The sequence below is a fragment of the Mus caroli genome, unplaced genomic scaffold (genome assembly GCF_978045245.1).
Source record: "Mus caroli unplaced genomic scaffold, Mus_caroli_1 scaffold_7, whole genome shotgun sequence".
Lineage (NCBI taxonomy): Eukaryota > Metazoa > Chordata > Mammalia > Rodentia > Muridae > Mus > Mus caroli.
This window is the reverse complement of record NW_028227262.1, coordinates 119,338,247-119,360,294: the sequence shown is the minus strand read 5'-3', so window position 1 is coordinate 119,360,294 and position 22,048 is coordinate 119,338,247. Positions and strand designations below refer to the sequence as shown.

The 22,048-nt window shown below is 43.4% G+C and overlaps 1 protein-coding gene across 2 annotated transcripts in view; it reads right to left on the bottom strand.

The window, feature by feature from the left end:
- Positions 1–22,048, bottom strand: part of Ube2h (ubiquitin conjugating enzyme E2 H) — a 91,927-nt gene that overhangs the window by 45,829 nt on the left and 24,050 nt on the right. For both annotated transcript variants that reach the window (XM_021164600.2, XM_085840757.1), the window contains exons 2-3: positions 3,468–3,544; positions 2,278–2,352 (exon numbers count right to left, since the gene is read on the bottom strand). In XM_021164600.2, the coding sequence (XP_021020259.2) occupies positions 2,278–2,352; positions 3,468–3,544 (152 nt within the window). The remainder of the gene's footprint in view (positions 1–2,277; positions 2,353–3,467; positions 3,545–22,048) is intronic.

Below are 22,048 nucleotides of genomic sequence, written 5' to 3'. Positions count from 1 at the left end.
ATCAAATCCAGAACTGGTTATCTTCTTGATAACCAGTGATAACTTGTTACTCATGGATGCCTAACTATATATTACTATATATGGTCATTAACAACCAGCAGGACTACTAACATGCACAACAAGTTAACATCTATGAAAAATACACCAGCACTGTTATGCACAGTGCAGATGTCTTTAACCTCTGAATTGGAAGGCAGACACAGGCTGATCTCTGGAGCTCACTGGCCAAGCAATCTAGACCAAATATGAGACTCTGCCTCAAAGATCAAGTAGATAGTTCCTAAGAACACCACCTGAGTGTGATATCTGGCCTCCACACACAAACACGTATGTATACACATGCCACATGTACAACATACTCAGACAATAACTCTCACACATACCAATTCCATACTATTATTTTTAAGATCCAAGCTGGGGGTGATGGCATACACCCAAGATCAGGAGGCTGAGGCAAGGGCAAACAGAAGGACTACCTGGGTCGAGAAGTGGGGGGAGGGAAGGGGGACACAGAGAATGAGAATAGAAACATTTAATCTAAACGTATGTTTATCGATTTAAAGTGCTAGGGGCTGGTCTCAGGGCCTCATACATTCTAGGCAAGCACTCTGCCACCAAGCTACAATCTCCCAATTCCACATCTTAGTATCTGTACGCTCAAATTAAACTCAACAATAGTGTACATGCCTGACACTATGGGAAAAGAACACTGAGTCAAGATGATCTGATTTTCTTTCCCTTCTGTTTAATTCCATGTTTACACAACTCAAAAACTAACCCTTGCCCTTGTAAAATGAGCTACTGTCTCTCAACATGCTTCAAGTACATCCTAATAGTACTGCACTGCTGAGGACCTGAGAATGGATCACGTCACAAACTGATTACAACTCTGACGCAATCCTCCTCTGAAGGAAAGAACAGCTAGTATACATCAGCTTCCCTAAGAGGAGAGGATGCTCCTATGTAGAGCATCAAGTTCTGAAGAGTGTACAGAAAGTCAAAATAGAACTTATGTTAAGTGACCTTGGGAGTGTGTGTCACTGTTAGAGACAAGCAGTATTTTACGTTAGGTTTTAGGGAAGGGATGCACGCAGCAGCTCAGTGGTGAGGGAGTCAGCCTGGATAAGCCAGGCTCCAAGTGTGATCCCAGCAACGGAGTGGAGACCGCTCTTCTCGGCTACATCTCAGAAAGCTCAGTGGGACGCACCCTTTGCTGGGACAGGGGGTGGAGCTTGTAACAAACCACACTTGGAATGCCAATTTTCTGACTTTAAATAGGTATGTATGATACATACATGAATGTTTATATTTGAAGTGTTTCATTAGAAACACTGAAGTTAAGAGACACAGGAATAAACCAGGCGTAGAAAAGCACAGATGAGCCCTGTGAAGAGAGAGCTCTTCTTTCTGGCACCATGGAAGGAAGCTGTGGAAAGGATCCAATCCCAGCCACATCGGTCTAAGGTCAATGTGCTTATGAACTGTGTCAGACTCAACCCCTCACAGGTAGCCTGCCACCATCCCTGGCTCTAGAGCTTGCAGGATCTTATGGCAATGAAGTCATTTCTCCTGGGCAGCTGCAGGTTTAGAAAACCTACCTCAGGACCTGAAGGAAAGAACAGCCTTAAGAATTCCCCATGTTAAAGAATTACAGATGTTCTTTAGTGTTTTTAGGACATAAAACTCTACAGGAAGCCGGGTAGTGGTGGCACACGCCTTTAATCCCAGCACTCGGGAGGCAGAGGCAGGTGGATCTCTGAGTTCGAGGCCAGCCTGGTCTACAGAGTGAGTTCCAGGACAGCCAGGGCTACACAGACAAACCCTGTCTCAAAACAAACAAACAAGCAAACTCTACAGGAAGTAGAGTGGTTTGATACTGGTACAGGCTGCAGCTTCTGATAGGGCTTAGTTCTGGGGTCACCCTAACACTAGTCACTGTATCACGATCTGCACTAGATCAGAATGTGGGAGGCTGGAATTAAAGCCAACTTCAGGATGTTTCAGTCCGTTTTGCTAGAGTAGGGGTTAGTCTAAATTGCAGGAGACTTGGAATCAGTTCTGAAGATGGCAAAGACAGCTCACAACTGTAGACCCATGAATTCCCATGCCCCTGGCTAGTGTGAGGACTTATACATACAGACAAGGCATCCATAGAAGTCTTTTTTTTTAAGTCAAAGAAAGGAAAAATTCAGTTCAGGAAAAATTTCTGGACAATCATCTCTCATAAAATATATGACTTTTATTTTCCTCTTAGATTTCAGAACTCTCATCACATACCTATAGATGGAGACTTGAAAGGGTATTTATCAGGAAGGTCCACTCTCACTTTCCACACCCCGCCTTCATATGGTGCTGTAACAGAAATAAAACGTGTTATCCATTAGAACTGTATCTCCAAATCAATAAATAAATCCAAGAACATTAATCCTTCTCTCTCCTGAAAAGCGCCTCAAATCAATTCCAAAAGAGCCAGGAACTAGCTGAACCAGGGGAGTTTCACTGTGGTCCTAGCACTTAGGAAGAAGATAAGGAAGGAGGATTGCTGTGGATTTCAGGCTAGCCTGGGCTACAAAGGGAAAATCCACTCCAGGCCAACTACGACCAGCAGAGTATGTATCTAACAGGAACAGAGCTGATATATGACAATTATCTTGTTCTGATTAGAATCTCTTATGTAGGAGACTGAGGCATGAGGACCCAAGGTTCAAGGGCCCCTGAACTAGTGAGCCAGCCTGAACACCTACTGAGACCCTGCCCCTGATTAAGGGGACTCAAGAGATGACTCAGTAGTTAACGATTGTTGCTCTTGCAGAGGAACCAGATTAAACTTTCAGTGCCCACATTGTAGCTCGCAACAACTATAACTCCAATCCCTGAGGATCTGACCTCTCTTCTGACCTCTAAAGGACACCAGGCACACACGTGGCATACATCCATACACATATGCAAAATACTCATACATTTAAATTTTTTAAAAAATCTTAAAAAGTAAGAGAGGGGGTGGGGGATGGGAGGATGACGAGGGAAGGTGGAGCAGCGGCAGAGCACTTACCTAGCATGCACAAAGCCTGAGGTCACCACCAGTACCAGAAAAAAAACACCATCTACTTTATTTTCCTTTAAAATCTCCGGAGTTGAGCCAATCATCACTCTTTCTTACTCCATCCTACTGAACACTACTCATTTGTTTGGAAAGAGACAGTCATGTTCCCTTTTCTGCTTCCTTAGCCAATCCCCCAGACAAAAACACAACCAGGAAATACACTTCCCAAGAAACACCTATGCGACCAACCATAATAGAACCCAGAACTCGTGAAAAAGGTAAGTGCATGACTGACAAAGGTCTCTTCCCTCGATGGTTCTAGTAGTTAGTTAAAACTTACTTTCCAAAGCCATGCAGTGCCTGTTGATAGCTCTACAGTCTAGTAGAGGTAGTAAAAAGCCCACATACCCACATGCGTACTTACTTCCTTGTGGTCCGTAAAACTTGACAACGAATTCATTGAGTCCTCCTAGGATTGTAACCTCATGTTTGCTTTCAATGCTGAGGTGGAAGGTAAAGGAAATTACACAGCTCATGAAAGAACTACAGCTAGTATCCTAGACACGCCAGTCTGTCGGTGTTATACAGATCTACAGGAGTTTAACAGTTTATATCCCTTATGAAAAGAATGTGGCTAAGCTTTGGCTTCAGAGAGGTCAGCAATATGAATTTACACTCTGGGTGCTTGTTCTCCCTACAAACTGGGAAAATATCACTTCCTGGGACCTGTGTCAAGTTTAAAGGGGGAAATGGAGCAAAGCTATGTATGGCGTTGGTTTTCACTCAGTCTTTTGCCCTATAGCTGGGTCTTCAGGTTTAGGTGTGGATCAGAACTCTGTGGTTAGAGTCGAATCGGCAACACTTCTAGTTCTCCCCAAACACCTGCGTAGCTTTGAGACCTCTTGAGGCATCTTTCACAGTCCTACGACTCAGGGCTGGGGAGACATCTCACTCTGTAACTTGTACAGCACTTGCTGTACAAACGTGGATCTGTGTCAGATCCCAGAACCTACATCAAAAGCTAGGCATGATGCTATGAAGCTGTAATCCCAACAAACACCATAGAAGCAAAGACAGGCAGGCAGATCCCAAGTACTCTACGGTCAACCGGTGTAACAAGTAAGTTTTAGGTCCTAGTGAGAATCCCCGCCTCCAAAAACCAAGGTAGGCCAGGCATGGTGGCATACACAGGAGGCAGAGGCAGGTGTTTCAAAGCTAGGGTGTTCTACAGTCAGGGCTACATAGTAAGACCTTGTAAGAAAAAAAACCACACCCCAAAAACCAAAGTAGACAGCTCTTAAGGCAACACCAAAGGTAGCTCTCTGGCCCCCACATCCACAAACACATTTAAATGCACATGTGTACACACACAGAATTCTGGCCTCCATCATCAGAATACACATGTGTGGACATGTGGTCCCACTGTTCTGTAAGTGTGAAGCTGGTAAAGAGAATATGAAGCATATGGCAAGGGTGGGGGCGGGGTCGTGGGAGGCTGAGGACCTGAGTTCAAGGCAAGTCTGCACTATACCCTGAGTTTTCAGAGTCAGTGCAGAATTACATAACAAAACAACACAGGAAAGGACAAAAGAGTTACAAGTGGGGGTATAGATAGTCCAGTGAAAGAACCTGTGTTCAGTTTCCAGCATTCTCTCTCACAGTTAATTTGAGAAAAAAAAAAAAAAAAAAAAAAAAAAGATGGTATTAGAAGAGTGAGGAGGAACATATCCTAACAAAGAAAAGGTCCAAACAGTTAAGTCAAAAAAGAAAACAGGGAGACTAGAGAAGTGGCTCAGTGATTAAGGACACACTGCTCTTGCAAATGACCCAGGACCCAGCACCAAGACAGGTTGCTCACAAAGGCCTGGAACTCCCACTCCAGGGGATTTGATCTGATGCCTCCTGGCCTCCTGAGGCTCTATAACCCTCCCCCCCCCCACACACACACAATAATTAAAGTTTTAAAAAGAAACTAAAAATGAAAAAGATAATATATAAAGGGTTTGAGGTATCTAAAAGCTTTTAAAATGCTATTTCCCTGCTACCAAGTGACAGAGAAGAAAAAGCAGCAGCAGTGTGGTGTGGCGCAGGCTGATGAGAGAACAAGCCCACCACCACCATCCGAGCCTAGAATAAAACGTACCGCTATTCAAGTTTTTGTTTCGCTTTCTTTATTTGAGACAGGGTCTCAGTATGTAGCCCTAGCTCTCCTGAACTCCCTATATGTAGACCAAGCAGGCCTTGAATTCAGAGACCCCTCTTGCGGCTGCTGCCCTAGTGCTGCACAGCTTTGTTTGTTTTTGTTTTTATTATATGTGAGTACACTGTAGCTGTCTTCAGACACCCCAGAAGAGGGCATCAGATTTCATTATGGATGGTTGTGAGCCACCATGTGGTTGCTGGGATTTGAACTCAGGACCTTCGGAAGAGCAGTCGGTGCTCTTAACAGCTGAGCCATCTCACTAGCCCTTTGTTTGTTTTTTAAAGCCAGTCCCTGCTGGTATGAATGAGATCTGATTTCATTCTCTTCTGGAAACTGACCTGCAAGACAGATGGAGTGCTGCTCTTCTAGGGAACACAGGTTCGATTCTCAGTGCCCCAAAGCATCTGTAACTCCAGTTCCAGGGGATCTGACTCTCCCTTCCAGCCTCTGGGGGCCAAAACACCCATATCTAGAGAAAGAAAATTGATGGCCTCAATCTGCACACACACATACCCTATGCAGTTAAAAGTCCCTCCTAAATACATGCCGATAGGTATTTACAGCTATGTTCACCAAAGCTCCTATCTGTAGTGTGTAACATTCAAAGGCCAGGAACAATCTTAACACAACACACTACACTACACCGGAGGAGCTGGGGCTATGGTAAAGCATGTAGCAAGGGCTGGCTGGGAATCTTAAATATTTACAACTGTGACTTATACTTGTGGGTGTCAACTAAAGGCATCTTTTCTGTCCTAAGTCAAAAGGCTGCAATAAAACAGCAAACCATTTTCATTATGACGTTTACCATTTAATCTGCCTGCATCTACTTGACAAAGATTCTCTCTCCTAAATCATGTTAAAACAAGATTAGGTCAATGTTCCTCTGCCTTTAGTATAACTCACATGCCAGATCCAACAGGTCTCTAACTACATGCTGAAACCTCAGCAGAGTCCATTTTGTATGAGAATCTAAAAGACCAACGGAATTAAAAGTATAAAAAGTACAAGTTTATAGTAAGAAACTGCTAAATTTATACTGTGGTGGAACTTTACAGACACTAAATCAGAGAGAAGAAAGGGATTCAAATTTAGTTCAAGGACAAACACAACACTGAAACAAGCCCTCCTTCCTTCCTAGATTTTACATACCTAGCATTTCACCTTAAGGGTTCTGTTTTTACCAGAACAATGATTAGCACTGAAGAACTTAAGTCCATTTCACTTTTAAAATACCAGCCACCCACCACCTTATTTCCCCAAATGGCATTATGGTTACACAATATAATATTTAAAGGCGAATGCCAAACTGACAAGAGACAACTGACATTCTTGGCAAAATGTGTCTATCAAGATTTTAAGTGATTTTTATATAGTTCAGAAATTTTCCAGCAAGAGAGAAAAGGACTAAGCCTATTCCATAAGAATGACATTACCAGGTCAAGGGCTTAGGAGCAAAAACATCACTGGGTCCTTAGCTTGCTGATAATGCTTTAACAAGCAAGTGGCCCTAAGAGCTGTGTCCCAAGGATGCACAGGGTGAGAATGTGCTTTTGTTTAGAGGCTCAAGATTCATGGCTGCTTCTTTCCATATTGAGACCAGGCTGTTTCCAACTCTCTTTTAAAGTGACCACAAAGGAAAGCTGCAAAACACCGAGCAGTTCTCAACGACCTGTCTATAAATATGAAAATTACCACACGCAGTAATGCTTGTATATAAAACTTTTTATGGAGATATTTAGTATTTAAGACGTACTATGGGGGAATAAAACAAAAAACAAAAAAAACAAACAACCTCCCCCCCCAAAAAAAAGGGAGGGGAAAAGGAGGCACTGGCACACAGAAAAGCTGTGAAGTGATGAAATCCCCAATGTAAAGAAAGAACTAGGGCAAATCATGTTTCTTTGAATCTGGAAGGAAGCACTACAGCGCAATCAACAAATGAATAGATAGTGTGTCTGGTGTTTAGTTTTGTTTTTTGAGACAGGGTTTCTCTGTGTAGCCCTGGCTGTCCTGGAACTCACTCTGTAGACCAGGCTGGCCTCAAACTCAGAAATCCACCTGCCTCTGCTTCCCGAGTGCTGGGATTAAAGGCGTAAGATCACAGTTCTATCAGAATCTGTTTACTAAAATCCTACCGGAATACTAATATACTAATAAAATTCTACTAAAATACTAATCTTCTACATAAGCACCATATGCCAAACAAAACGACTCTTAAACAGTGTCTGTCTACACAGGAACATAAGACATGCTAAGTAGAAAGCACAGTCCAGGCATGGTGACTCATGCCTATAATCCTGGCACTCAAGAAGGCAAGGCAGGAGAACTGACAAGAGTTTGAGACTAACATGGGCTAAATGTGAGTTTTAGAAGACAAGCCTTAGCTAAAGTGTGAGATCTTGTTTCAAAGACCAAACACTAAAACCCAAACAAACAAACAAACAAAAGTAGTAAAAGCAAAAACAATTAAAATTTGGAGTCAGACTTCTTCTAAGGCCAGCAAGGTGGCTTCCAGGTAACGGTACTTACTACCACCCTGATGGCCTTGAGTTTAATTCCCGAGACCTTCAGTCTTTGAGGACTACAGTCTGAGGCCACAATATCTTAAAAACAATGTTATTTGGACATGAAGAGGTAGGAACAAACATTAAAAGTGAAGGTTTGAGACAGAAGTGGTAGGTACACCTATAATCCCAGCATTTCAGAGATGCAGGTGTGAAGGAATGGAGTGTAAGGTCATCTTCAGGTCACAGTGAGGCTGAAATCTAGTCCCAAAAAAACGGAGCAGTAAAAATTAAAGTAATAAAACAAAACACAGCATAATTTTGATGCTAGATCAGGGAGATGCTAGAAAGTAAGGAAAGCCTGGGCAAGAACGAGCAGACAGCGGGCCTCCAGGGAGCAGATGCAGCAAGCAGGCCCAGAATCTCCATGCAAAGTTCCTGCCAGACACCCAGCTGTGTGCAGAACAGGGCGAGGACAGGCCAAACACTAAAAGCAAGAGCGGGATATGCAAAATCTCAATGAATATAATGACTGCAGAACTGACAAGATTTAGTAGACCCTGCAGTTGACTAAACAGGACACAGACACTAAGAAGCTCCAATGTTGCTAAAAGGCCATTTCACTGAGAGCCAGGGTCTTACTGTGCTGCCCTGGCTGGTCTGGAGCTCGCTATGAAGACCAGGCTGGCCTCTGCCTCCCAAGTGCTGGGATAAAAAGCATGAACTACCACATCCAGCCCATTTCACTTTATTATTATTATTATTATTATTATTATTATTATTAATTTTCTTGGAAACAGGTTTCATGTGTCCCAGGTCAGATCAACTCATTAGGCAGCCAGGGAAGACCCTGAACTTTTCCAAGTATCTCAGTTAAAGTATAAATTACCACTCCAGATTTAAAAAAAAAAAAAAAAAAAATTCTAGGGCTGGTGAGATGGCTCAGTGGTTAAGAGCGCCGACTGCTCTTCTGAAGGTCCTGAGTTCAAATCCCAGCAACTACATGGTGGCTCACAACCGTCCATAATGAGATCTGATGCCCTCTTCTGGAGTGTCTGAACACAGCTACAGTGTACTTACATATAATAAATAAATAAATCTTAAAAAAAAAAAAAACATTCTAAATTTCAACACCTATTTCCTAACTTCTAATTAATCTCCTAATTCCCTCTCTTTTCCTTCCAGAAAAAGAGTCTTCTATGCACAGCCCGGCATGGAGCTCACTATGTAGCCCATGCTGGCCTTGAACTGTCCATCTTCCTAAATCAGCTCTAAGTCAGTCTACTAGGGTTAGAGGTGCACCATACCCAACCCTACCATCTCCCAGCTTCCTGGTGAGTGACTCTTTATATTTTTAGAGTAAGAGTATCCCTTTGTAAATCTGACTGGCCTCAAACTCATGATTCTCCCATCGTCCATCTGAATGAGTAGAGGCATGCCACCACTAATTAATCTTGACCATTACTTCCTGTCAAACCACATCAACCTTAAGAGAGCAGCCAGCCCAGCTTTGTGCGGGCCCTGACGTGCAGATAGCAATGCCAACGCAGTCCCTGAAGACAGCGTTAAGCCAAGTGTTTACAAGCACTACTCAGATGCTGTCATCAAGGCACATGGGAGTCATTTCTAGAAAGCAGTCAAAGAAATATTCTCTTTGGCATTTTTCATGGTAACATATATACTCTATCTACAAAGTAATGAGTAAGAGGAAAGGAGCATGGCCAAGAGTGTTAAAGTGCTGGATTAAAGAATTAATAATTCCTTTAATAATTTTAGTAAGTATTGTTATCCACCCAACAGATGAACATTATCAAAGTGGTAACAACAATGGATGCAGAAACGAAGAGAAAGATCTTAGATATGCTGTCATCTCTCTGTGGAACACTTAACGTACCTTTAAGTCACAGAGCTACCTAGAAAAAGACCACTGGGCAGTGGTGGTGCACGCCTTTAATCTCAGCACTTGGGAGGCAGAGGCAGGCAGATTTATGAGATCTACAGAGTGAGTTCACGACAGCCAGGGCTACACAGAGAAACCCTGTCTGGGGCGGGGGGGGGGGGAGACCAAGGTCTTCAACTTACTGTGGCTGGCCCTCCTTCCTGTCCTCTCCTAGACTAGCTAGCTGATTGATTGGTGTGGATGTCCAGAGATCACTAATTCCCTCCTGACTTGTATGACTCCAATAATCCAACAAAAAGGAATATGTCTTAAAACAAACTTTTTTTTTTTTCCGGTTTTTTCGAGACAGGGTTTATCTGTATAGATCTGGCTGTCCTAGAACTCACTTTGTAGACCAGGCTGGCCTCAAACTCAGAAATCCACCTGCCTCTGCCTCCCAAGTGCTAGGATTAAAGGCGAGTGCCACCACTGCCTGGCTTAAGACAAACTTTTTAAACATTAAATATCTTTGCAAATCCAGAGAACAAAAGGAAGACCACCACACATCTGCACACAGCTAAGGAGACCCTTATGGACAGGCTGGAATAACTTCTCTAGAGGATCTGACCACAGACAATACAGCCTCATACCCTCAGACTGTCCAACCTTTTTGACACTGTAATGTCTGCTGTCATCTGCAAACATTCTGGACCATGTTCACAGCTATCTTGGGATTCATGTGACCCAAATGCAAGTCAGCCATGCCTGCTAGGTGTTTTCCACAACACAAATGGCTGATACCTGCTGTTCTCTTTACTACTCCACGTGCACCAGGCAGAGCAGGCGTCAGTTACTAAGTGACATCAACAGCAAGTCAGTGCTGCTTTCATCAAAATTAGAAGGGGCCAGAGAACAGCACACACTGAGGCCTGTTTAAAGCAACATGCACAAAAAAGTGATAGCTTCAAGACCACTCACAGCCAAAATTTAAGTTGAGGAAAGCAAAGTACAAATAAATATACTAGCTGGTGTGTTAAGTGTGATCTTCTTGTGATCTACTGAATAAAGGATTCTATGTTCCAAAACAAACTAGTATGCTTTCATTCAGCTGAGCCCAGTTTCTACTGCCCTCTTGGAAGACTTTTAGGAGGAAATAGTAATTACTGTCATAAGTTTATTTTAAGAAACAGTCTAAAGTGATGTCGAGAACAGCAGCTTCTTCTTGAATCAAAGTCTGCTTAGAACTCACTGGAGCCAGGTCTGGTCGTGCAGGTTCATTATCCAGGTACTCCAGAGACCAAGGCTTCTGAACTCAAGTTACAGAGAGAGAGATCAAGTCCATCCTGGCAAACAGACTGTGTCTCAAAACAAAAACTAGGAAGACGACTAAGACTAAAGACCTGAGTTCAATCCAGGAACCTGTGTTACAGAATGACAAGCGGAATCTTGCCAAGTTTCCTCTGATCTCCACATACTGGTCACATACACAAGCAAATCAATATTTGAAGCTGTACGATTTATATTTATGATTAGGATTGGAAAAAAGGGAAGAAAAAGCTCAACTATAACATTGATTTTTTTTTTCTAAAAATCCACACACAGTGAAAATAAGCAAAGGAAAAGAAACCTTTCTGTGACAGGCGATAGTAGTTTGGTTGGTAACAATGCTGTGTAGCAAGCCTAAACTCAGCCAGGTTCAATGTCCGGAATCCCCGAGACCAGACATGGTGGTACACACGTGCCTATACAAACAAGTAAAGAAATACCTGGACTGGTGAGATGGTGTAAGCAGTTAAAAGTGTGTGCAGCACAAGCACAGAGTCCGAGTTCAATCCCTGGAACCTACATAAACGTGCAAGGAGAAAACTAACTCCACAAAGTTGTCTTGTGGCTGTTCATACCCACAATAATAAACAAAATTTTAAAAAGGAGTAATTTATTACAAATCATTTCAATAAATGAGCACAAAACCCTGGAAGTCAGGAGCAGTGACAAGAAAGGAAATTGGAACTAGATATGCAATGTGATACAAGGGGCTGCAGAGCTATTTTCGGCACCATACAAGAAACAGGGAATGCTCCATGTGAAGAGGACCAACAGAGGTGATTAACACAGCAAGAAACAGGCTGCTTGGTACAATTACAATATGAAAGTGGCTATGCTCTGTGGATGCTAACCTGGTAAGTAACAGAAGTGTGAGGTTTAAGTATGCATAGACAGTAAATAAGGTTGAACCATTGAGAGATACAGACAGGAAATGAAGACTCAAGTTGTCCACAAGGAATACTACTTAAATAATTCAAGGGGAAAACAACCCAAAATCATGTAGTGAATCAGGAGAAAACCAACCTAGCAACATGCACAAGAGTGGCTGTAGATATGGTAGGAAGATTTGACCTGGAAAAGCTGGCTACACTCCTGGGTTTCCTGCTTCCTGTCTGTTAGGAACAAAAAGGTATGCAGGCTTGAGTGTCTGAGACATCTAAACAGAAAGCAGAACACAAATGGCTCAGGCCTGTCACCTCCGAAGTCAAGGAGACTGGGGCACGAGGAGGGCAGGACAGACCACTGGGTCTGCTGAGACTGGAACAACCTCAACACATGAAGTATTTAGGCCTTAATTCCTTCCCCATTTTCCTGAAATTACAGGACACATCTCACATGAGACAGAGCTATAGCTTTAAATCACTTTTGATTACTAACATCTCAGAAAAGCAAATACAAAAACATACATTTATAATTTCAAATTCTAACACTACTAGTTTGGATTAGATCTTAACCTACACGAATCACATCTAGATTCACTCATCCAACCCACAGTGGGTCTGACACCGAGGCCACATTTTCCCTTGCCTCTTTCAGCTCTGCTGACTTTCATTTCCTGAACCACAAGTGAGCACACTCCTCCTCAGGGGCTGTGTCGCCTGTCTCTTCTGCCTCAGCCTGACTTCCCTGTTTCTACAGATAGCTGCTGCTTCTTATTCTTGGTGCAAGGTTTTAAATGCCACTTCCTCAAAGACCCTCCTGGGCACCTAAAGTACCCATCCAAACAAACTGTCAATTTATTCTGTTTTTGTTATTGTAGAGTATTATAGCTCCCCAATTCCTCTCTGCCCAGGCCTCACGTCCACCTCCTACTCGGCCCTATGGGAATTGTTTTGTTTTTGTTTTTATTTTTCTTCTGATTACATTCTCTTTTGCCATCAATAAAATTCAGGTTTTAAAGGGCAAGAAACCTATCCAATTCATTCATTCTTTAATCTAGGCACATGGAAGAGAGTGCCCTACATGGGAACTAAAGAAAAACTGACTAAATGAATACTGAGAACAGTTTTGCTAGACAGTGGGATCAGGAAGTGAATGTCTAAGGAAAACAGGTACTTGTATGCACACTCTCCTCCTAGCCCAGGAGGCTGAGGAGGCAAAGGGAGTTTTCCACAGGTGCTGATGCTGAGTACCCCAACGGTGCTTGCGTAGGAAGTAAGATAGCTTCTGAGTGCTAAACTTAAAGCCAACACAATGTCTGTGAGGAAAGGGATACTTTCTGGGAGCAGAGTAAAGAGAAAGTCAGGAATCGTTCTAACCCTTTGAAACTTGAAAGAAGATTTGAGATAAAGTCAGATGTACTCATAAAAGCACTCACAAGAAGCCTACCAGAAAACACTGACAGAGCGTCCACCTGAAGGAGAGAGAGAGGGCTTTCCTCCATAGCAAGGCTCAAGTGCGGCCAGGCTAAGTGTATTCATATGTGCCAAGGAACAGGTGTCTGCCAGAAAAGGAAGAACTACTGGCATCAAAGGAGACGTCAGGAAGGAGGGCTGCCAGGGGCCATGGCCACCAAGACCCCCGAGAGGAGAAGAGTGCTGGACACAGCACGGATTAATGAGATCATCTTCCGAAGCTTCTGTGCCAACTCTTTCTCAAATAACCCCCTGGCTGTGGCATCTGACTCCCTGCTATGTCTACCCACAGAGACACAAGACACTTGTCCAACTGACAAATACTGCCTTTCCAGTTTTAACTTTCAGATTTGTGAGATTAGTTCATCTAAGGCCAAAGAAATTACCTTGCCCTTAGTTCAAATTACATACTTATGTAAGAGATAAGGAAAATAAAGGATAGTTAGCATGAGAGGTCAGCATGTAAGACCCAAGTTCAATACCTGGGACCAACATGGTAGAAAAAGAGAACTGACTCCACAAGTTGTCCTCTGACCACCTCAGGCACACTGTGGCACAGTGGGAGGTTGGGGTGTGTGTGTCTGTGTGTGTGTGTGTGTGTGTGTACAAATATACACACAAGGGGAAGGAAGGAAGAAAAGAGCTTAAGAATCAAAGAATCATTTGAGGTTAATCCAAATCAGATGACTATATCCATTTCTTCCTGATAGATCGCACCATGTAGACAGGCTTGCTTCAGTACAGTATTTACACCTTAGAAACCACTACAAACCAGGGTTTCGCTTGCTCCAGGGCATCATTTACACACTGTCCGTGTTACTACTGCACAAAGTCTGCCATGAAGATGGCACTAAATGAAAATGTCCTTTGATATTTTCTTCTAGCTCCAGAAAACCAGAGTTCTGAAGCATTCTTTTACCATCAGTAGATGGTAATCTAAACACTGTGAGATGGGGGCTGGAGAGATGGCTCAGGGGTACATAGCACAAACTGTTCTTCCAGAGGACCCTGCTTCAATTCCTAGCATCCACAGGGTAGCCCACAACACTCCATAACTTCAGTCTTAAGGGATACAAATGCCAACTTCTGGCCTTTCAGGGCACTAGGCACTCAAGTGACACTTAGACAAACACACACAGGCAAAACACCCTTACACATAAAATACTTAAAAAAATTTTTTAAACCTAAGATGTAAAAGCTTATTTTATAGTTCTCAGAAAGAATTACAGAAGGGTGGTAATATGTCTTTAATCCCAGCACTCAAGAGACAGATCTCTGTCCAGGGCAGCCTGGTCTAAATAGCAAGTTTCAGTCCAGTGGGATAATGCAGAGAGACCCAGTCTTGGAAAAAGAAAGAAGGGGAAAGTCATTGAATAAGAAGGAAACTTATGAGCCGGGCGTGGTGGCGCACGCCTTTAATCCCAGCACTCGGGAGGCAGAGGCAGGCGGATTTCTGAGTTCGAGGCCAGCCTGGTCTACAAAGTGAGTTCCAGGACAGCCAGAGCTATACAGAGAAACCCTGTCTCGAAAAAAACCAAAAAAAAAAACCAAAAAAAAAAAAAAAAAAAAGGAAACTTATAAGTCTTTCGATCCAGCTGTTATATCATTTTTCTAGAGTACCAACCAGAGATGATTATGTCCAAAAACTCCTACTTTCTCTGCATTAGAAGTAAATTGCAAGGCTGGGCATGGTGGCACATACCTTTAATTCCAATACTAGGGGAGACAAAGGCAGGTGGTTCTAAGTTCAAAGCCGGCCTGGTTTACACATGGGGTTCCAGAATAGCCAGGACTACATAGACCCTGTCTCGAAAACAAAAACTAAAAGGAAATTACATGAGCCTATTACAGGAATGTTTGTTCGCCTTTTACGCCAGCTGCACCAAAGTAGAGTTCAGAAGGTTTTCTGTAGGAACCCTGCTCTGAAAAGATCAACTCTGTCTTAACAGCTTCAACATTTCTAAAGTAAAATAGTTCTCTTGTTATGCAGATTACGGCATAATCACTGAAGAATAATCGTGTTTCTTTGTTGGAGGCACCAGCTTAAGTATCTGCACAAGCCCAGTCTCCAAACCAAGGAGTATTTCCAAATACAAAAGAACTACTGGACTGCCTCTGGCTCAGCTGCCTCCTGAGAAGGGCAGGGCATGCCCTCTTTCCAGCCCACAGTCAAGGCAAGATCTCCATTAGAGTACTCCTGAGGTGTGGGCTACAGAGGTCCGAGTCCCCCAGTCCTTCCCCAACAAGTTTATTTCAAAAGTGAAGTCCCTTGTTTAGAACTCAGAATTCTCCGTAACAAAAGTCAATGTAAACTGATGCTGGCATGTATCTGGCATGCACTTTCTCGTTCTGAGATATTAACCCTCACCCACATCACTCTCTCTGCTAGAAAACCAATGTACTCAGAGTTCTGAACTGAGACACTCATGCCTCCCTCTATCACTGGAACCTCTATGCAAATGAAGCCCTTCTCTTTCAGATCCGAAGACAAAGGAAGAAAGATCAGAAGAACTATGTAATACGTGGCACAGGGAGAAAAGGTCAGGGGGCAAATGGCTTGGAAGGGGGAAGACCGATCTACGTACAAAAATAACTGTGGCACTCGCATGACTTGGTAGTGGCATGACTTGGATCCCGGTATGTGGGAAGTGAAGGCAGCAGTTCAAGGTCATCTTCAAGAGCAGTCTGGGCTACACGAGACCCTGTCTCAAAAAGGAGGGTAGGGTATACAGGGCTGGGGAGATGCTCAGTCTGGCAACAAGAGGTCCGGAGTCCAGATCCCTAGGCACCCTCAGAAAAACATCTGACTCACTTCTGATTCCAGTACAGAGGAAGCACAAGCTTATCTTTGTTTGGGAGGAAAATGAATTTTGGGGAGAAGCTGATAGATAAGCCTTGTATAAAGAGTAGCTCCAAGCTGGGTGTGCTGGTGCAAGCCTCTAACCCTAGCACTGGGGAGACCAGACACAAGAATGTTTCAGTGAGTTTGACACCAGCCTGGAATCACACCAGGTTCTAGGTTAATCTGGCCTACATAGTAGGATTGTCAAGGAAAGAAAGGGAGGAGAGAAGGGGAAGAGGAAGGGGAAGAAAGAAGGAAGGAGAAGAGAGAACGAGAGAGAGAGAAAGAGAGAGACAGACCGACCCCAGTGTGGGTGGCATATATATTTAATCTTTGCAATGCCCTTAAGTTCAAAGCTTTAAAAGCAGGAAGAGGCAGGGAGAGAGGGAGAGAGAGAGACAGACAGACAGACAGACATAGACCCAAAACAGTATTGCCCTGGTAGCAAAAAGCAGAGGAAGACTGAAGGAAGCAAACAAGGCAGAGAGAGCCCTCCAGCCGTGAGGCTGCTACAACAGGAGCATGAAGAAGAGTACCAACTGTGGAATAAACGCTTGCCTGCAAAGCCTGGCTGCCCTGGATTCCATAAGGGTGTGCAGAAGGAACCAACTTCACAATGCTGTTCTCTGTCCTTTTGCTATAGGGGGACACACACCACCTACCCCACACATAATTTTTAAAATTACTCAATATAAACCAAGTATACTTCCATATAAAGTTGAAGTTTTAGAGCTCAAACTTTCAAAGTTGGGAAACGCAAGGCCAAGCACAGTGGTACACATATTTAATCTCAGCACTTGAGAGGTAGAGGCAGGCATATCTCGAGTTTAAGGCCACCTGGGTCTACACAGTGAGTTCCAGGACATCCAAGGCTATCCAGAGAGACCACGCCTCAACAGCCCACCCCCCATAACTGATTGGAAAACACAGTATTTAAGTCAATCAGCATCATTATAAAATTAAAAAAAGCCTAAGTGTTTATTGTTTATAATTTTTTGTTTATTTTTTATTGTTACAAATCATGAAGCATCCACAGCTACCCCACCACTGCCCTTATTTCCAATATCCAGCTACTATTCTAAGCATATGTGGCCTGTTTGTCTCATCTACGCCCCACTGCTGTCTCATAAGGACACCAATACATTTTACAAATTAAGTTAAAATTAAAAGCCTTACCTCCAGACCCCTGCAGAGTGGACAGAGAATCAAGTCTGACTTGGCCGGTCCTGTTCTTGCCCGCACTCCCAGACTTTATACTTACACCGAGGTAACATCTGAAGGAGGACATGCAAGAGTGTACCATGCATACTAGTAGGAACACATACTTGCTTTCCTTTCTCCTTGGAACTCAGTTCAGATCTTAGAACCCAGGTGGGTCACTGGCTTAAGGAGAGAAAGTTATCAACTAAGCATCCACTAGGTATGACACCTACTGCCAGGAGACGATGAGTTTACAATGCCAAATACTAGCTCACAGATCAACTTTTAAACAGCAGGTCTGAGAACAGAACAGCCCATACAGAAATGAAAAGATCCTTGACACTCAGATATTGCATCAATATACTCTGAGGTCACATCACATGATACAGTGTGGAAAAGCACAAGCTCTCACTGACCCAGGTTTCAACAGGAGCCTTATGAAAGTAACTTTAAGGCGGGCAGTGGTACATGCCTTTAATCCCAGCACTTGGAAGGCAGAGACAAGAGGATTTCTGAGTTCAAGACCAACCTGGTCTACAGAGTTCCAGGACAGCCAGAGCTACACAGAGAAACCCTGTCTCAAAAACCAAAAAAAGACCAAAAAAAAAGAAAAAAAGAAAAGAAAGTGCCTTTATCTCTGAGCCCCCTGGTAGTAGGCCACACCCTGCCCCCTGGTCAGAGTTATCAGTATGATGACACAGAATTTAGTTCAAAGTCAAAGCTCCAGACGAAGGAAGCCTAAGCTGACTACCAGTGTCTGCAATTTTACTTAACCTAAGCCTGAGTTTCTCCTCTGTAAGACACCATTAGTTATCCCCTACAGTCATTTTGAGGACCAAGGAAGCCATGCAGAGTACTAAAAAAACAAGTGCATGCTTGGCACAGGACACACAGCCACGTCAGTGGGTACTGCTACTGAGAGCATGGCTTGGCTTAGAGGAGGCATTCAGAGCCTTTGCCACTGGTGTAAGCCTCAGGATAACGACAAGCAACCTCCTCCACCGCCGCCACGAGGCGTGGTCTTTAGGGGAAGCTGCGTCTTTCCCTGAGGTTGTGAAAGTAACTTTTATAGCTTTACAGGAATGAAAGAAACACATTTCATAAAACCACTGACTTGCCTCCCTTCGGTTAAAGGAAGAGTTCTTGATGTGCTCCAGTCTTTAATCTATGCAGTATTCCACTGCTAGTGCCTGCAGGCAGGCAGATAATACCCTTACCCTGGAAACCCCTCTCTATGGCTCTCAGAGCACGCAGCTAGGAGCACTAGGAAGAAGACTGAGGCAAAGCAGCATCCACTCAACAGTGGGACATGAACCCCCAGAGCTGCTTGCTTATACCCATGACCACAACAGTAGCAAGACAGTAACTGTTGGTTTCCCTAAGCAGATAATTACATCTGTTTCAGGACTCTAGAAACAAAATTTTAATGGGCATTATAACTGGCATAATCTTCCAATAAAGGTATGAAATTCATCTGGATATAGTGACTTATTCCTATAATCCTAGCACCTCAGAAGCCGGGATAGGAAAACTGCCGTGGGTTTAAGGGTCAGGCTGGGTTATGTAGCTCAAAAACATTTCAGTTCTCCATGCAGATCCTCAACTTAAGGAGAAGTCAAGCAGAAACAGGAGAATAATCTTGACCTTAGCTTTCTCCACCACAGAAGCCAACACACTTGGGTTTCCACAGTTTGACCAATTTTTGTCCTAAATTTTTCAGTTGTTTGAAACAGAAGATGTACAAGTGGTTGGTAATTTTGTGTTCTCTTTTCTCTTACTTTTCGTCACATTTACTCTGATGGAAGGGCCCATGTGTGGGAGCACACGCCAAAGGCCAGAGGGCAGTGTGTAGAGTAGGTCTTCTCCCCCTACCACGTGGGTCAAGAGGGTCAAATGCAGGGAACCAGACACAGCAGCCAGCCTCCATCCACTGGGCACCCTGCCAGCCACAATCTCTCACTTTAAAAACATTTTCCTATGTCTGACTTCTAACTGAAATTTTAAAAAATGAAAAAAAAAAAAAAAAAGAGAGAGAGAGAAGAAAACACAAACATATACAAAAATACCCAAACAAAGAAAAAGAAAAAACTAAAAACCCTTAAACTAACAACAAACCCAGGACCAATCGGAGCCACTCTATCCAGGCTGCAGCACTGACTTCGGATGTACAAGTCACACTTCATTTTGAAAACTAAGAAAAAGAAAACCGCTCTTCTACTATAGACTCCATTTCTGACAATGGAGGTAAGAGGCTTCACGGTTACACAGTACATAGACCATCCTGTTCACTTGCTTAATAGTGGCCAAACCACCTATACAGGAGGAGTCCCATTTGTTCAGTCTCACACGATACCTACAAACTCAAGATTACATTGTTCTGTTCTGTTTATTTTAGAATGGTCACCTTCCATCCAACTGCTCCACTCTGTGCCAACTGTAAACATGAATTCACATCTGCTAAGTGCAGAAGTCAATCAGAGCACCAGCCCTAGCCAGGAACATCCTTCCCACTGTCAAACTGTGCGCATACACATTTGTGCTTTAAGGGTATACATGCTGAGTTGGAGAAGGTGACAGAGTAAGGCTGACAGGATCTGCATGTCCCTAACGGTCCCGAGAAGCAAGCCCAGGCAGGGATATGGTGTGATGCACACTCCTCCTGTTCAGCACTTTATATTTCCAGTATGGTTCCCTTAGAAAACTCTTCACAGATTAAGTATACACTAATAAAAGGGCTTTATTTTAGAGATAGCATGAAGGAAAGTATCTAATTTAAGAAATATAGTTAAAACTTAAACTAAGATCCAGGAAAATGACTCTACATGCACAGGATTCTCTCAATTAAACATAGCAAACCAAGCCCAGTGTGGTAGTGCACACCTGCCGCCCAGCTCTCAGGAGGCAAGGGCAGGAGTGGTACGAGTTCAAGGCAGCCTGGTCTACAGACCCTGTCGCCAAAAGACAAAGATCAAATTTAAAAACACAGTTGAAGCTGGAGAGCTGGCCGAGTGGTTAATAGCACCGAATGCCCTACAGAGGATGAAGGAGTTTGGCTCCCAGCAACCACACAGTGGCTCACAACTGTCTGCAACTTCAGCTCCAGTGGATCTAATGCTCTCCTCGGGCTTTTGCAGGCATGCAAGTGGTACACAGACAGACGTGCAGGCAGAACATCCATACTATAAAATACAAATTTTAGAAATAGAACCATAGTGATTACTTAAAACAAAGTTAAAATAGCCTCATGAAAGGCACTTTCCAAAAATACAAATTCTTAAGAATTACCAACCCAACACAAAACTATACCTATCCTATTTGACAACAAAGAACACCTGTGACGTTCAGCTGTTAAGCCACTTAAAACAGAAAAGCCTGGATGAGATTCAATACACCATGTACCAGGCTATAAATATTTTCACACTAGGATAGCCAATTACCAACCTGAGATCAGCTTAAAAGAAAAACCATCCCTACTGCTTCAAAAGGTAAAAAGCAGATAGAGAAACTTACAAGTTTGAAACTAAAATGTAAAACTCAGCAAGATGTAGGACACATGCCAATCAATAATTCCCACCTTTACAGAGTCTGAAGTAGGGTGATCACCAGTTCCAGGTCACTGTATGCAACAGACCAAGACCCTGTCTCAAAACCAAGTGGGCTGACCGCCGTCACATTAGTTAGTCTGAAGAGAGTCTAATGCTAGCTGGCCCGGGCTGCACTCACCTTTCACTTCAGCCTTCTTGGTGCTGCTGAGCCTATGAGCAGGCCCAACCACACTGAGCATGGCTCTTATTTTTAAACACTACAATTTTAGGCAAAAATAAAACAAAACACTACTGTTTTATATCCTGCCTCTGAGTGCTTGCAAGATGACACTCATTTTCCAGCTCCATGTCTACAGGCTGTCCCCTTGTGCTCATCCCGGGGTATTACAAATCCCAAGCAGTCACTTAAAAGTCCTAGTCCTTTCGTGCCGGTTTACAGTCTCCGCTTCTGACCAGCCCTCTCTTTTCTCCCAACTTTTCAACTCCAGTGCTCCTTTCAAAAAGCCCTTTCATGACCAAGACTGAGTGCTATCTCCCAACAGCTTCCTTTGCCTAAGTGAGCTGAGATATGTCTCTCTCCTCTGTGTACCTGACACAGTCAAGACTGGAGAGATGGCTTAGTGGGTAAGAGCACCGACTGCTCTTTCAGAGGTCCTGAGTTAATTCCCAGCATCCCGTGGCAGCTCACAACCATCTGTAATTGTGCTCCATGGGGTCTGATGCCTTCATCTGGTGTGCAGATGCAGAAGCAAACCAAACACCCATATATATAAATTATCTTCAGGAAAATATCTAACTCACCCTCCTGATTCAAGCTTCCTAGAATCCAGGATGGAGAGGAGCCATGTTTCTGCTCCTCTTGGCATGACCACTTTGCAAAGAGTCTGAAAGAAAAGCACTAAACAGTATCTGATTACAAAGGAGTATGACCAATGATGGTGGCAAACATCAGTAATCCCAGAGAGAGGCAGACAGATCGCTCTGAGTTCAAAGCCAGGCCGGTCTACAGAGGTGAGTTCCAAGACACTGAGGGATACGTAGAGAAACCCTCTCTCAAACAAAAGAATGAACGAAAGAAAAAGTTTCATGTACAAAAACTACTAAAATACACATGTAAAATTACCTTCAAACTTTGTGCAAAGTGTGTAT